This window comes from Gastrolobium bilobum, unplaced genomic scaffold (genome assembly GCF_033153095.1).
Source record: "Gastrolobium bilobum isolate Gb01-03AN ecotype WA unplaced genomic scaffold, APGP_CSIRO_Gbil_v1 utg33308, whole genome shotgun sequence".
Taxonomy (NCBI): Eukaryota; Viridiplantae; Streptophyta; class Magnoliopsida; order Fabales; family Fabaceae; genus Gastrolobium; species Gastrolobium bilobum.
In genome coordinates this window covers 164,145-178,455 of record NW_026896102.1, presented here as the reverse complement: position 1 = coordinate 178,455, position 14,311 = coordinate 164,145, and the positions used below count along the sequence as shown (strand labels likewise).

Here is a 14,311-nt window from a genome sequence, read left to right as displayed (position 1 = left end):
TATGTATATCTACCCAACGCTTATTTGAATCATATGCATTATCTGTTAACCAATTATCTATTGTGTCAATTTGAAATAGTGTATAGGAAGCATTAGATGACCCAAATTGGAAAAAAGCAATGAACGTAGAGATGGAAGCACTCCAAAGTAACTCAACTTGGGAACTAACACCTCTACCAAGCGGAAAGAAAACAATAGGATGCAAATGGGTGTTCACAGCGAAATTGAAAGCAGATGGGAGCATAGACCGATACAAAGAAAGATTAGTAGCCAAGGGATACACACAGAAGTATGGGATTGACTACCAACAAACCTTTGCTCCGGTGGCTGAACTCAACACCATAAGGATATTAATCTCATTGGCAGCTAACAGGGATTGGCCCTTGAAACAATTTGATGTAAAAAATGCATTCTTAAATGGTAACTTGGAGGAGGAAGCTTACATGGACATACCACCAGGAGTACAACTAACTGAGTCAAAAGAAAATTTGGTCTGCAAATTAAAAAAGGCCATGTATGGACTCAAACAATCACCAAGAGCATGGTTTGAGAGGTTTTCTGTAGCAATGAAGAGATTTGGGTACAAACAGAGCAACTGTGATCATACTCTGTTTTATAAACTCTGAGCGCAAAAGTAACTATTCTAATAGTATATGTAGATGATATGGTGCTAACTGGAGATGACATTGACGAGAGGATGTCCCTTGAACATAAGCTGGCAACTGAGTTCGAAATGAAGGATTTAGGTCCTCTGCAATATTTTCTTGGGATAGAAATTGCAATATCTCAAGATGGCATATTTTTAACTCAGAGAAAATATACTCTAAATTTGCTATCAGAGATTGGAATGTTGGCCTGCAAACCAGCTGAGATTCCCATTGAAATGAATCATACACTTGAAATTTATCCCAATCAAGTGGAGGCAGACATTAGAAGGTATCAAAGGCTAGTAGGGAGGCTTATCTACCTTTCACACACTCGGCCAGACATTGCTTATGCAGTAGGGATAGTAAGCAGGTTTATGCATTCTCCCAGTGAAGACCATATGAAGGCAGTGTATCGAATTTTGAGGTAACTAAAAGGAACACCTGGAAAAGACATTATGTTCTCAAAAACCAACAAGAAGAACATTGAAGGATTCACTGATTCTGATTGGGCTGGAGACAAAACAACCATACAATCCACCTCAGGTTACTTTACATTAGTGGAGGGCAATCTAGTTACATGGAGAAGTAAAAAGCAAAAAGTTGTTGCAAGATCGAGTGCTGAGGCAGAATTCAGAGGGATGGCACATTGCATTTGTGAACTCCTATGGATTAAAAATATTTTGGGTGATTTAGGAATCAAGTATGATATTCTTATGAGTCTCTACTGTGATAATAAAGCATCTATTGAGATAGCTCATAATCCGGTCCAACACAATAGAACAAAGCATGTTGAAGTGGATAGACATTTTATAAAGGAAAAATTGGATCAGAAAATCATCACTACACCATTCATCATATCAGAAGATCAACATGCAGACATCTTGACGAAAGCAGTTTCGGGAAGAGTTTTAAACGAGACAATTGACAAGTTAGGCACGTGTGACATCTTTGCACCAACTTGAGGGGGAGTGTTAGATTAAGGAATTGTTTAAATTCAAAATATTGTTGTGTATAACTTTGTTTAGGAATTTGGTGAGATAATTTGTTTTAAGAATTTGTTAGAAGATTATTCGGTTATATCTTTAGTTTGTTATGCAGTTATGTTGTGTATAAATACTCTCATTCAGAAGAGAAAAGATATAAATGAAAAGAAGAAGTATTTCCAGTGTTACAAGTCTTGACAAACTTAATTATGAGTTTGATTTTCAGAAAGGAATAAATTGCTAGGAGATGGGTGATACGAGGGGGATTGTTGATTTCGGATGCTAGTCACAAACCAACGAGTGTAACTCACTTTGATGTAGAATGTAGACCTCATCAATTGTCATATTATTTGTGAAATAGAGATGATGCAATGTAAAAGATATGATGACATGAATCATTGCAAGTTGCTTACTGACGATTGCGATCCAATATGGCTTTCTTTTCGTGCCATTGCAATTTGGTATTTGACAACTTGCCGAAATGTCCAGTGGACTCTAAAGATATCAGTGATAATGCTGCTCTGTGAGGCCCAATATTGCTTGCACATGGAAACATTGGGCTACGGACTGTGAACTCAAGCGACCGAAGAAATAAAAAAGTTAGTAAAACGGAAACAGTGTGCGAGTTTTCCTTCATAGCCGGAAAGCTGGCATCGTTACTTAGTCAAAGGAGTCACCGCCTCATGATACACAGAAGCTAATAAACAATTCAGAATTCAGACATGCATGAATTCTCTGGTATGGAGTAGAAAGCTGTCGTTCTAAACCTAAGAAATGAAAATAAAGACATGTTAAACTATTTAAGTACCGATTTGGTTCAGATTTCAAGCCCTTCGATATATTGCTTGTCCTGATCACATGTCAATTCTCACAAATGCTTTAAAAAAAAAATGCCCTTGTGCTATAAATTAAAGGGATAAAGTATTCTCCAACTGTAGATAAATTATTTTCGTAACTCTCAAAATTAAGTTATTTTGAATTAAAAAAAATATTCTCGTAAATTTAAGAAAAATATTGAAGAATATTTTGATAAAATTGTAGAATAAAAAAAAATTATTGAGTACAAATATACATAAGAGATAAAGGATCACTAGACTAGAGACAAACGGAAGAAGCACGAGTATTGGGAAACGAAAAAGGGCGACTTTTCGGAAATGAAGATTGAAGAGACGCGGTTGAAAATAAAATGGCACGACTCTTGTAAGTTGTAACCTGATTCATAACTATTTATACAACAGTTCTCCGCGTCATTGATCCCCTGCCACACACACTCTGTCTCTGGAATAAATATTAAGTGCATCGTATCTAAATTTAGTGCATCATGTTAATAGAAATATTATACATCACAGGATAGAGAAAGAATTTGAAGAAGAAAGAAAATTTTGAGTGACATGTAATGTTTGTGTTGATGGGATGCACTAAGAGCACATTTGGATGAGTTTTTTTTGTTTTTAAAAGCTGTTTTTTTTTTTCAAGAAAAAAAAACACTTTTTATTTTTAGTTCGTTAGATGTATGCTTTAAAAAAAACAGAAGTCACAAAAAAAAGTCACAAATCTATTTTTTCCGGAAGTCAAAAATTTTAATTTCTAAGAAAAACAACAGTCAAAAGTCAAATATTTCTTTTAAAAACTCAATATTTTTATAAAAATATAAATAGCTTTAATTTTTATAAGAAGCACTTCTGAAATAAAATAAAAAAGAGATAAAAATTACTTTTTTTTTTTTGTGAAACCCAAACAAATGAGTTCTAAATCTTTGGTGACACCAAAAATTTATTAGTGTCTCTGGCTTCCACCGCCATGACGAAACCAACAAACACACGCCCTTCCTTAACTGCAAAAACCTTACCTGCTAAGAAATTCTATTATCCAACAATTAAAAAATCGCAAAAGAGACAACACAACACTTTAGCACTTTACACTATAAATTGCTGCATTCTCAAATATCAAATGCACCAACTACTCTTTAAAGAGAGAGAGAGAGAGAGAGAGAGAACGACAATGTTGGTCGAGCAATCATTTGAGGCCTTCTACGATGAGTGGCTTGTGCGACAACAGAACATGCTAGAACAGCTTCTGAGCGTGTCAGCCATGCCCGATTCTCCAACCAAAATTGACCACCAGAAAATGTTAATCGAACAAGTCCTCTCTCATTACCAGGAATATTTGGAAGAGAAATCAAAGGTAGCTAACGTTGATGTCTTCCTTCTTTTCTCGCCGACTTGGCTCTCTGCATACGAGCGAGCTTTGCTTTGGATTGGGGACTACAAGCCCTCCCTGATTCTCCGCCTTGCAGACGGCGGCGTTGAGGGGTTAACGACGGAGCAGAAGCAGATGATAGAGCAATTGACGAATGAGACTAAGAGAGCGGAGAGAGAGGTGTCGGAGGCAATGGCCGGCGTTCAAGAGAGCGTGGCGAAACCGCGCGTGGTGGGATGCTCCGCGATTGAAGGGCTCAAGAAGCCCCTGATGGGTGTTTCCGAGAAAGCCGACAACCTGCGTGCCTCGACGATGAGGAAAGTGGTTGGGATCCTGAGCCCGTCCCAGACGGTGCAGTTTCTGTCGGCGGCGACACACTTTCAGCTGCGGGTGAAGGAGGTTCAGTATGCAGCAGACGGACCAGTGGCGTTTGAAATTGAATGAGAGAGTGAAAATCCCCAACAAATGTCTCATCTTACGCGTGCGTGCGTGCATTTGGGTTTTTAACTTGGCTGCTGAAAACTGAAACTGGGAATTTTTCACTATTAGGAGCTTTTTTCATGATTTCTCTATTGAGTTATTAATAATTAAATAGAATAGTGTCGAGGACTTCGTGCTACCTAAAATGAGCAAGGTGGCATTTATTTCCTGTTTTTAGTATTGCTGGTAGCAGCAGTGCTTAATAAAGTAAACTTATTTATAATTATGTTTAATGTTATTCAAAGCAACCATTCAATAAAAAATTAAGCAAAAAATATTTTGATTTTATTTTATTTAATCCAATGTGAGTGACCTTGTCGGTTGTCACGGCTATGCCAATACAAGAAATTGACATCTCATGAGTTTTACCTTTTACTTTCTTCAATAAAAAAGTAATATTTGTTATTTTGTAAATTTGTTTCATAAAATTCATTTTATTTGGTGTTTATTTAAAGGAAATTAATTTTTTCATTTTACATGAAATTTTTTCCTCATGTTACACATACAATACATGAGTGAGGTCCACAAAAAGATAATAAGATAAAAAAGTCAAGATGAGACCCACTCATGTATTGTGAGTGTAGCATAACAAAATTTTCTCATGTAAAATGAAAAAACGATTTTCCTTTATTTAAACTCTTCAAGGGAAGAAATAAAGTGATTAAGTATTAGATAAATTTCTAAATGTATAAAAAAAAAAAACTATATAATTCAAGCCCATAGACAGACACATTTAACCCATTGGGCCATACATCAAATTGCTGACTCGCAATCATTTTAATCCAATCCAGCTCAAAATTTATTTGACCCGCATTGGGTTAGTCCAAAAAAACAAGTTGAATGGATATATCTAATTGTATTAGTAGAAATTGCATGTCAATTTTATTTTATTTTTTGGTCTTCAAATGAAAACACATTTGCTGCATTTTTTAATCTTAATTTTTTTAATTACCAAATAAGTAAACTTTGAAAATATTTTACGTCTGAATATTGGTGACAATTTTAATACAGTTTTTATATTTGTCGGGGCCAAAACCCAAAAGCACAGTTTTTAAAAGAGAAAATTAAATCCCAGTTAAATGATATTTTAAAAATAACCACTAAAAGAAATACATTAAATGAGCCTTCTGAATACAATTTATAATTCTTCGGAGATAAGAAATGACAAATTAATGTATCAAACAAAAAAAAACGGCAAATTACGGAATATAGCCTGTTAGGAGAGGCCCAACATTGTCTTCATAGGTTCGTCAAAGAATTTGGTTAGGCCCATTTTTATGATTTATGAAGGGCCAAAGCCCAGTGGGTAAACCCGTTTTACATGGGCTTCAATTAGACTGATCCCGTATCAGCCAATTGGGGAAGACGCAACTGAACTCAAGACTCATCCCCTTTCTCTTTCTTTTCAATTTGTTAGGTTCTTATTTTATTGAAAATAATAAAATTAATAAGTAAAAAAAACTATAAAGGACATCTGATTACTGCATATGTTAATATGTAATAAAATATGTGTTTTTTAATTTATTAAAAATTAATGCGCCTTGATTGCTATGTTTAAAAATTTTAGAAAAATGATATAAAAATTAAAAGTAAAAAAATTGAAAGGTTAAAAAATAAGAAAAATCAATAAAGTTGCAAAGAATGGAAATGAAGAATCATCAAAAGAAAACAAAATAAAGTAATAACTTAAAAGAATTACAAAGATAAAAAATTAGAAAAAAAAATGTCATGCGACAATTCTAGTGAAATAATAGCTTTTGGGTTATATATAGATAGATGCTATTCAAAATGTAAAAAATTTAAAATTAAATATTCTATTATTAATTCTGCTACAACATAAACCAAATAGGAACTTACGATAAATACAAAAAAAATATTGTCAATTTTTTTGAAAATATGCTAGTATCACTATTGAAAAGAGAAGAGTACAAGTTTCTCCTCCATAATTTTTGTTTTATCTTCAAATTGATATAAAACTCCAACTAAATGCTATTATCGGTGAGTTATATAGAGAAATGTGTGTATTTATTTTATGGGAAATGTACTTCTCCTTTAATGATAGAAGAAATTTTTTGCAGTAACTAATTAATACTATATATGTCTTACTGGTAAGATATAATTATAATTTTAAAAATTATTTTGTTCTCTTTCCTCGGAAGGTTATCGGCTGACATGATGAAGAAAAAATAAATAAATATTACAACTATATTTTACTGGTAAGATATAGTGTTAATTGATTGCTGCAAAAATATTCTTCCTTATTTTCTATTTAAAAATAGTACTATTCTATTTCTTGAAGAGGTGAAAACATGCCGAAAAAAATAACTTATAAAAAAAGATAAATAATTAGATTCTAGGGTAATTTTTTCTATAATCTATTGAAAATTCTGGTATAGCGCAAAGATAATATATCGTATCTCATATATCTAACTCTATATTCATGTTAACAAAATGTTTAGTAGATTTTAAAATTCAGGTTTCGATGTTCAATTATAAATATATCGGATAGTTCCGACTTCACAAAAATTTAAAATACACTATTGATATTGATAAATTAAAGGAGATTAAAAAAAAATTGATAATAGGATATCTGTGAAGTTCATGTAATATATATATGCCAACTATTTTCTTATCATGTTTTAACACGGCTGTAGATTATGTTTCAACAATTCCCCGCCAATTGATTAATATATTTAATGGTACTTTATGTAAAATATTTTGTGTAAATAAGTGAAAATATTAGATTTCAAAATAAATTTGGCATAATTCAACCTCAAAACTTTGGCATGAGATCTTTACACACCACCTCACACTCAAAACCAATGCGGTAAAAATCAGACCGGACTGGTCGAATCGATTCGGAATTCGATGGACTAGTCATTTGATCGGTCCCGTTATCATATTGGATCAGCCAAGTACTAGACTTGGTGCGACCTGGCCGGTTTTGTTGAAAACTGGTGACTTGGCCAGGATTTTTTCTAAAAAAAATTTAAAAAATTTTCAATTTTTTTTAAAAAAAAATCATAATTGACATATTTTAGTAATCTGTTACTTTTGACTTACATAAGTTATGTATCTATAATACTAATATTATCTCAGTTATGCACTATGCAGAGAATTTTAATTTAATTTATAGGTTAGAGATCTGAACCTAAAACACCAATATCACAAACATTAAATGTTTGTTTGATTCTTTATTCGACAATAATGTATAATTTATTATTTTTTATATTAACAAGTTTAGAATTTATATTATTTTTTTCAGTTATTTGAGTATGTTTATAATTTTTTTTAATATAAATTATAAATTTACATATAATTATCGTGTCATGCGATTGACCCAATGACCTGATACCTCGACCAAGTCAATGAGCGGACCGGTACCTCGACCAGGTTTGCACGACTAGACATTTATAGTGACACAACATTAGAATTGAGGAAGGCTCTAAAACTAAATTAGGATTGATGAGAATAAACTTAACACAACCAAAAAGCTAGAAGTGGGGTTTTAAGATTTCACATAGACTGCGTATTTAAGTAAAATACTACTAATAATGATCTACCAAAAAAAAAAAAATACTACTAATAATGACTTAAAATCCTCCCACTCATGAAGTAACTTTTGAGGTTGAGTTAAATTTGGTACATTCTTAATTACAACCTATCTGAACACATGGTATTCCTTATAACAAACGTAGATCTTTCCTCTTGTTGAACTAGTTTTAACGGGAATAATCTCTTACAACAAGGGTTATTATCACCACCTAGGCTGGTCAATGAGATTGTCACTACCCAAACTGCCATTTTTGACTGTTGACCGACAATTTTTTTTGGTTCCTTCTTTGTGAAAGTGAAAAGTATATGTCTTCTCATTTTCTTCAAATCAGCTGACTGTCCCTTTGTGGTGATGTATATATCTAGATTCTAGACTAATGGCAAAGCAACTTTATGGCACTACACAGTAGAAAAAACGAGAAAGACACCCTAAAAACAGATGAGACAAGAAAGTGGTAAAATGAAAGTGATATTATTGTACGTTCCTTTTTTTCCCCGCACTAAACTGATTTGGCTAAAATAAAGTACACAAAATGTTAATGAACATATAATGCAAACCTTTTTTTTTTTTCCGACCATAATTAGATATATACAACATTCATAGCAACTTTTGTATACTTTTGTTTTTTTATATCAAATAGCATTATAGATGAATTTAGTATACTCTTATAATTCGAAGTCATCTTTTTACTCAAAAATTAATGCATTTCTTCATATTAACCAGACAATTGACTTAAATCTTTGGGTATCATGAGAATATATATAATTGACAATACTCTCCTCGAAGAGATAGATATAGCGAGCGTGGTTGTGTTTTATCCATAGAACAAAGGAGAAAAAAAGAGTAACACAAAATGAGGTGGAATGGAGTGGCTTAGTAAGTGACAATATCGATTGAAGGAAAAGAGTTGATCTCTGACGCAACATGCACTATACATTTGAAACTTTTGTCTAGTTCGTGCCTTTGAAAGAGTGGGCCCAAACTAAGAAGACAAGGATACTTCATTCACATGTTCCTTTTAGGAAGCTAAGGGGTTGTTGACTAGGACTATTTAAATCCACTTAAATGCGATCAAAAATTGGAGTAGGCGCTGAATCACTTAGCATGGGCCATGTTTCTTTTTCAAACAACAGGGTTCAAAGATAAGGTGAATCTGCAAGGCCAGAGTGATCTTCCTTGCTGTTTGTGTTGTCTTTCATATCATCTTGCATTTAATAATTATAGATGGGGTTTTAATTGCACTGCCACGAGATCTGGTGAATATTCTATAATCCACAGATCTAATGCCTCTATCGACCTTTATGGCTTTATCATGCTGGCAAAGTTAGATATAATATATGAGTAAGAGTAGCATATGCTGTCTCTTTTAACTTATAAGTTATTAATAAATTTCTGGCCAGACTATTATTCTTAATGCATTAGCTTGGTTGAGAATTATTTTCACTGTATCCTTAATTCCAATGAAGGTTCCTCTAATTATTTGCCGGCCATGACATATATACCAGTGTCTTGAACCATGTGCTAGTCACCAAATAATTAGACTCGAATTAACAATATTATAATATACAAACCGATACTAGAATCCAAAACTTTGTGAGATGGCTCTTGCTCTATTTCAAAATCAGATTTTGATTAGAAATTCGTAGTTGAAATTTGTTTTAATCATAAACTTGGGATTAGCACATGGTTTGATATATGGCCCAGCCCCATGGATTATAAATCTTCTAGTGTTGTCTTTTCTAAACAAGCTGATAGAGATGTTTGGCAAAATAGTTGTAATACATTTAAATCATTATTCTTTTGGAATGTTTGACTTCATTGGCATTGGTAGAACATCTAGAAGATCTTGAAAAACATGCCTCAAGATCCAAATATAATTATATATGTAGAATAAAATAATTTAAGAGCTAGTAGAAACGAGCTTAATTAATCGTTTTTCATTCATGACATATATGACTTGATTTCGAATTCAAAAAAATTCTATTACTGATGTTAGTCTTAATATTAACTGCCCCGCATCCTAAAATTTTATCTGCAAAATAATAGTATATAATAGTTGAGGAAGAAAATGACACATGGATTTCCAGTTAAGACATGCAAGTGCAAGCTTAGGGTTATAGTTAGCTTTAGTTAATGCTTTCTTTCATTTTCTCTGGCTTCAGTGTTTCTTAATTGATCTCTTTCAAATAAGTTATCATATCATATCATTCTTTCCCTTTCTTTAGTTGATACCCTAAGCGAAAACAATGCATTTATCATGTATGTTTTTGTAAGGAGATAAAATATAAAATTATTTAAGACTCGTTATTTATGAAATTCTCTATTTTTTAATGAAATTAAGTCAAGAGAAGGTAAAAGCTAACAAATGTGTATGTCTAATATCCGCACTTCAAATCTTAAATGCTCTTTTATGAAAATGTATGTTAGAAATATATAATATAAGATTATTGAATACCCAAAACTTACTGCTTAAGTTTTTAAGTTCAAATATTTTTTTATGGGTTTTACATTTGCAATATCAATATAATTTGAACGATTATTATTCATGACAAAATTGTGTTTCTTTTTAGAAAAATCATATTCATTGTACCGAGTCTACCGACACAGGCATTGACTTTGAAAACTCAATTTAATAAAATACTCTCTTTTCAGTTTTATTTGTTTTATGTTACCTTTTTCTTTATTTTTATTGCATTTAACTTACATTTCAAGTTTCAAATGTAATTCCTTGCTATAAAAAATTATCTGTGGCGTAGAGCATAAATTTTTTAATAAATTAAGCATAACAGTTGGGCACATAAATATGTTTATGGTTGCCGTTAGAGGTATAAATAGACTGGACTGGACTGGCTCAAACTTTGGCTTAAATAAGTCAGACTCGTATAAAAAAATAGGTCTGGTGTGATTTGTTTGCCTTTGTAGGTCTAAATTATAAGTCTGGTTTAACTTATATTTAAAAAATAAAAGTCTTAGTCTAGACCTATTAACATGTTTAAACCTATTAGAAATTCAATAATTATAAAAATAATTAAAATAATTATTAATCAAAATCATTAAAATAATAATTTTATTTAAAATAAATAATGTGATATATGTCAGCCTGTAAAAGAATGCATATGACTTATTTTTTAAATAAATTTTTAAAAAAAATTGAATCTATTCTATTTAACTTTATGTAATATACCGAGTCTAATCTAAAGTAGGCTAGGCATAAGTCCCTATTAAGCTATCTGGCTCATTTGGCCATTTACATACTTGCAGGAGATGATGGATATACTTTTTATTTTTTGTTTGTCTTTCAATAATCTAATAAGCAATTTGTAATTATTTTTATTTTATATTCGAAATACATTATAATCAAAATATTACAAGAAGAGATTTTGAAAGAAAAAAAAATAAAAATTTCCTTCCCGGATCAATCAAAACAAAACATGCGCTTTTATTTTATTTTATTTTTTTAAAATAAAACATGCGCTTTTTTAAAAGGGCCAAAATGTACAGAAAATTAAAAATCCTAAATTCTAAATCCTAAATCAACAAAATTAGAAACAGTTCACGGAAAATTTTTAAATTAGCGAAATTTTGACAATAACTGTCTCAATCTTTCAGCTGTAAGAGTAATTCTATTTTTTAAATTCTTAAATTCATCTATAATTATCCAAATTTTGAGTCTCGAGTCTCGACATTCCATTTGTTAGGTGGGCCAAAACAGTACACCATTAGCATCTTAATATACACAATAAAAATATAAATAACTCGAACAGTTGACGTATAAAAAAAAGTGAGTTCGATATTTCAATCATGGGGTAGGATACTAAAATAATCAATTAGTATTACTATCAATCAATTTTACCGTTATATCGATTATGTTGATCCAATGGTTATATTTATTTTCATATTTGTATAATTATAATTTCTCATATTTAATGCTTTCACATTAAATATGAGAAATCATAATCACACAAATGTAAAAATAAATATAAATTATTAAATATAGAGAATCATAATCATATAAAGATCGAAATAAATATAACCTTTGGATCCATATAATCGATCTAATGGTGAAATTGATTGGTAGTAACATTAATAATAACACTAATTAATTGTTACAATATTCTTCCCCTTCAATCATATAGGCTAAAATTTTGGAATTGCTACTAAAAGCTTGAGATACAATGCTCAGTATTATTTGTTAGAAATGATCAATACCACGTCATCACCTATTACCTCCTCCATCACCACTTCCAACATGCTTATCGTCGCCACCACAATCCTACCACCATCTCACCTATATTATCATGTTGTCGCAAATGTCACCACCACTACCTGTCATCACCATTTTCATTGCTGCTGTTACTGTCACCACGAAATATTTCTTTCATAATTAGTTTTCACGTCTTTTCTAATAATTTTATATTTTCCAAATAGTATTTTATTTAAAAAGTGTTTTTCACATGCTACGCTTAAATGCAGTGGTGGAGTTAGAAAAATTGAAAAATTAGTGTCACAAATCAGCCAATCATGAAGGAAGTTAGTGTCAAAATAAGCAGTTATGAAGAGAATAATCCATTTACAATCATTGAAGATCAAAAAAAGCTTCTGATCTGGAAACCAGCTAGTGCCAAGACACTTGCTGGTTTCAATGTGGCTACGCCACTGCCTAAATGTAAGTTTTTTTTTAAAAATTCTTTCTAAAAAAAGTAAGTCATAATAAAGTCTTTTTTTTTTCAAAAGCCTATCAAATAGGCCCTACATTTGGAAGTGAAAAATGAAATACGATGAAGGGAGTGAATCCTTTCATATGTTATTTAATATAATTATGTCATGTGTGAGTATCCTAATTATTCATATCCAAATCAATAAGGATGGTTTTGTCACTGTCTATCCTAATATATTTTCTCTCTCATCTCCTATAATTTTGTCGATAAATGTATATAATCCTGATATGATCATGTTGAATAACACGTAAGAAGATCTATTCATTCCAAAAAATCAAAGAGATGACAAGAGAAAGGATGGAATGTAAAGATGAGTTTTTATTTTACCGTTATATGTTACAAATTTATAGGGAAAAATAAATAATGTTACTTTAAAAAAAAGGTTAACCAACAAAGTTCGGTACAGTTGATAGATGGCTAATTCCCTTAAGCATATATGTTGACAAGGGTTCAATCTCTGGTATATGTATGAAAAAAACTTTGTTGGTAAAGGTAAAACTCACTTTGATAATCTTTACGCCTCAAAAATATTAGTTATCGGTTGTCGATTGGGGATACTTTGATAAAACTCAAAGAAAACGTTTGTTAAATTAAAATGAATTTTAATAAATAATAATATTAGTTTACAATTTCATTTTAAAAAAAATTAATATAATATACTTTTTCTTCATAATTTAAAAAAAAATCAAAATAAGTTCTCTGTATAAAGAATTTCTCTAAAAAAATATTTTTCTTTCTAAAAATTAAAATTATGATTAAAATATAATTTAAATAAGGATGAATAAATAATTTTAGTTATTATTCCTTCAAAATCTCCAATTTGAGAGATTAAAAAAAAAACTTAATAAAGAAATTTATAATTTATGACAAATTGTTCTTCTACAGACTCCCCGAATAAAATAAAATAAAAGAGTTAACCATAACTTAGGAAAATTTATGTATAAAAATGATTCAAATAATTACCTTAAGAAAAGTAAAGTCACTTGGATTTGGATAAAAAAGATTAGTCTGTTAGTGAAAGATTTCGATAATTTGTATAAGGTCATTGATTTAAACATTAGAGCTACTATTATAGACTATAAAAAAAAAGTACAAACGTCATGGTTTTCACTTTTGTAACAAATAAAAAATGTATGTATAAAGAATTATATATTCAAAACAATGCATTTTCCATGTAAATTATTTACTAATAGTGTATGTGAGTTATTTAATTAAGTCCTTTTTAATTTAAAAGAAAAATTATATTTTATAATGAATTTCACACAAGAATTTTCTATTCAAAGAATGCAAGCAAGATCTAACAATTGTTAGTCAAAGATAACAATGAGAAAAAGACAAAAGTGAAAAATAAAATAAAATAAAACCGAAAAGAATGAGATCATTTATTGAATGCTGCTGGTTGATTGAGGTCAGTAACTCAGTACTGTTCCCTATTGCCGACCTCGCCCATACAATATATATAATTTTTGTCCCTTCCTCATCAATCATTCAACACTTCTTTTTCCCTTTGCTCTTTTTTTTTTCCTTTTCTCTTTAGAATATATTTAAGTCATGTTCAATCGCACTTCACTCTCAAAATTAAGTGTTTTTCTCATGCGTCCCCACCATTAAACATAAATCAATTTCGTTGTTACCATTTTCTTGTCAAATTTGTATTGGACGTGAATTAGACATCTTGAGTGAAGAGTTGTATAATGCAGCTAATATACAATAATAGTCATCGTTTCT

At 30.8% G+C, this 14,311-nt stretch overlaps 2 protein-coding genes across 2 annotated transcripts; both read left to right on the top strand.

Annotated features, from left to right (window-relative positions):
- Positions 1-664: 664 nt before the first annotated feature.
- On the top strand, positions 665-1,075 carry LOC133297791 (uncharacterized mitochondrial protein AtMg00810-like). Its single transcript, XM_061496991.1, has one exon. It carries the CDS (start codon positions 665-667, stop codon positions 1,073-1,075), a length of 411 nt encoding a protein of 136 aa, XP_061352975.1.
- A 2,556-nt stretch (positions 1,076-3,631) lies between these two features.
- LOC133297790 (protein RESPONSE TO ABA AND SALT 1-like) lies at positions 3,632-4,389 on the top strand. Its single transcript, XM_061496990.1, has one exon. The coding sequence runs from the start codon at positions 3,632-3,634 to the stop codon at positions 4,271-4,273; it is 642 nt and encodes a 213-aa protein (XP_061352974.1). The 3' UTR covers positions 4,274-4,389.
- The last annotated feature ends 9,922 nt before the right edge of the window (positions 4,390-14,311 follow it).

What these genes read in the sequence shown, in the direction of transcription:
- LOC133297791 (XM_061496991.1), top strand. Translation starts at nt 665, where the DNA reads ATGGTGCTAACTGGAGATGACATTGACGAGAGGATGTCCCTTGAACAT.
- LOC133297790 (XM_061496990.1), top strand. Translation starts at nt 3,632, where the DNA reads ATGTTGGTCGAGCAATCATTTGAGGCCTTCTACGATGAGTGGCTTGTG.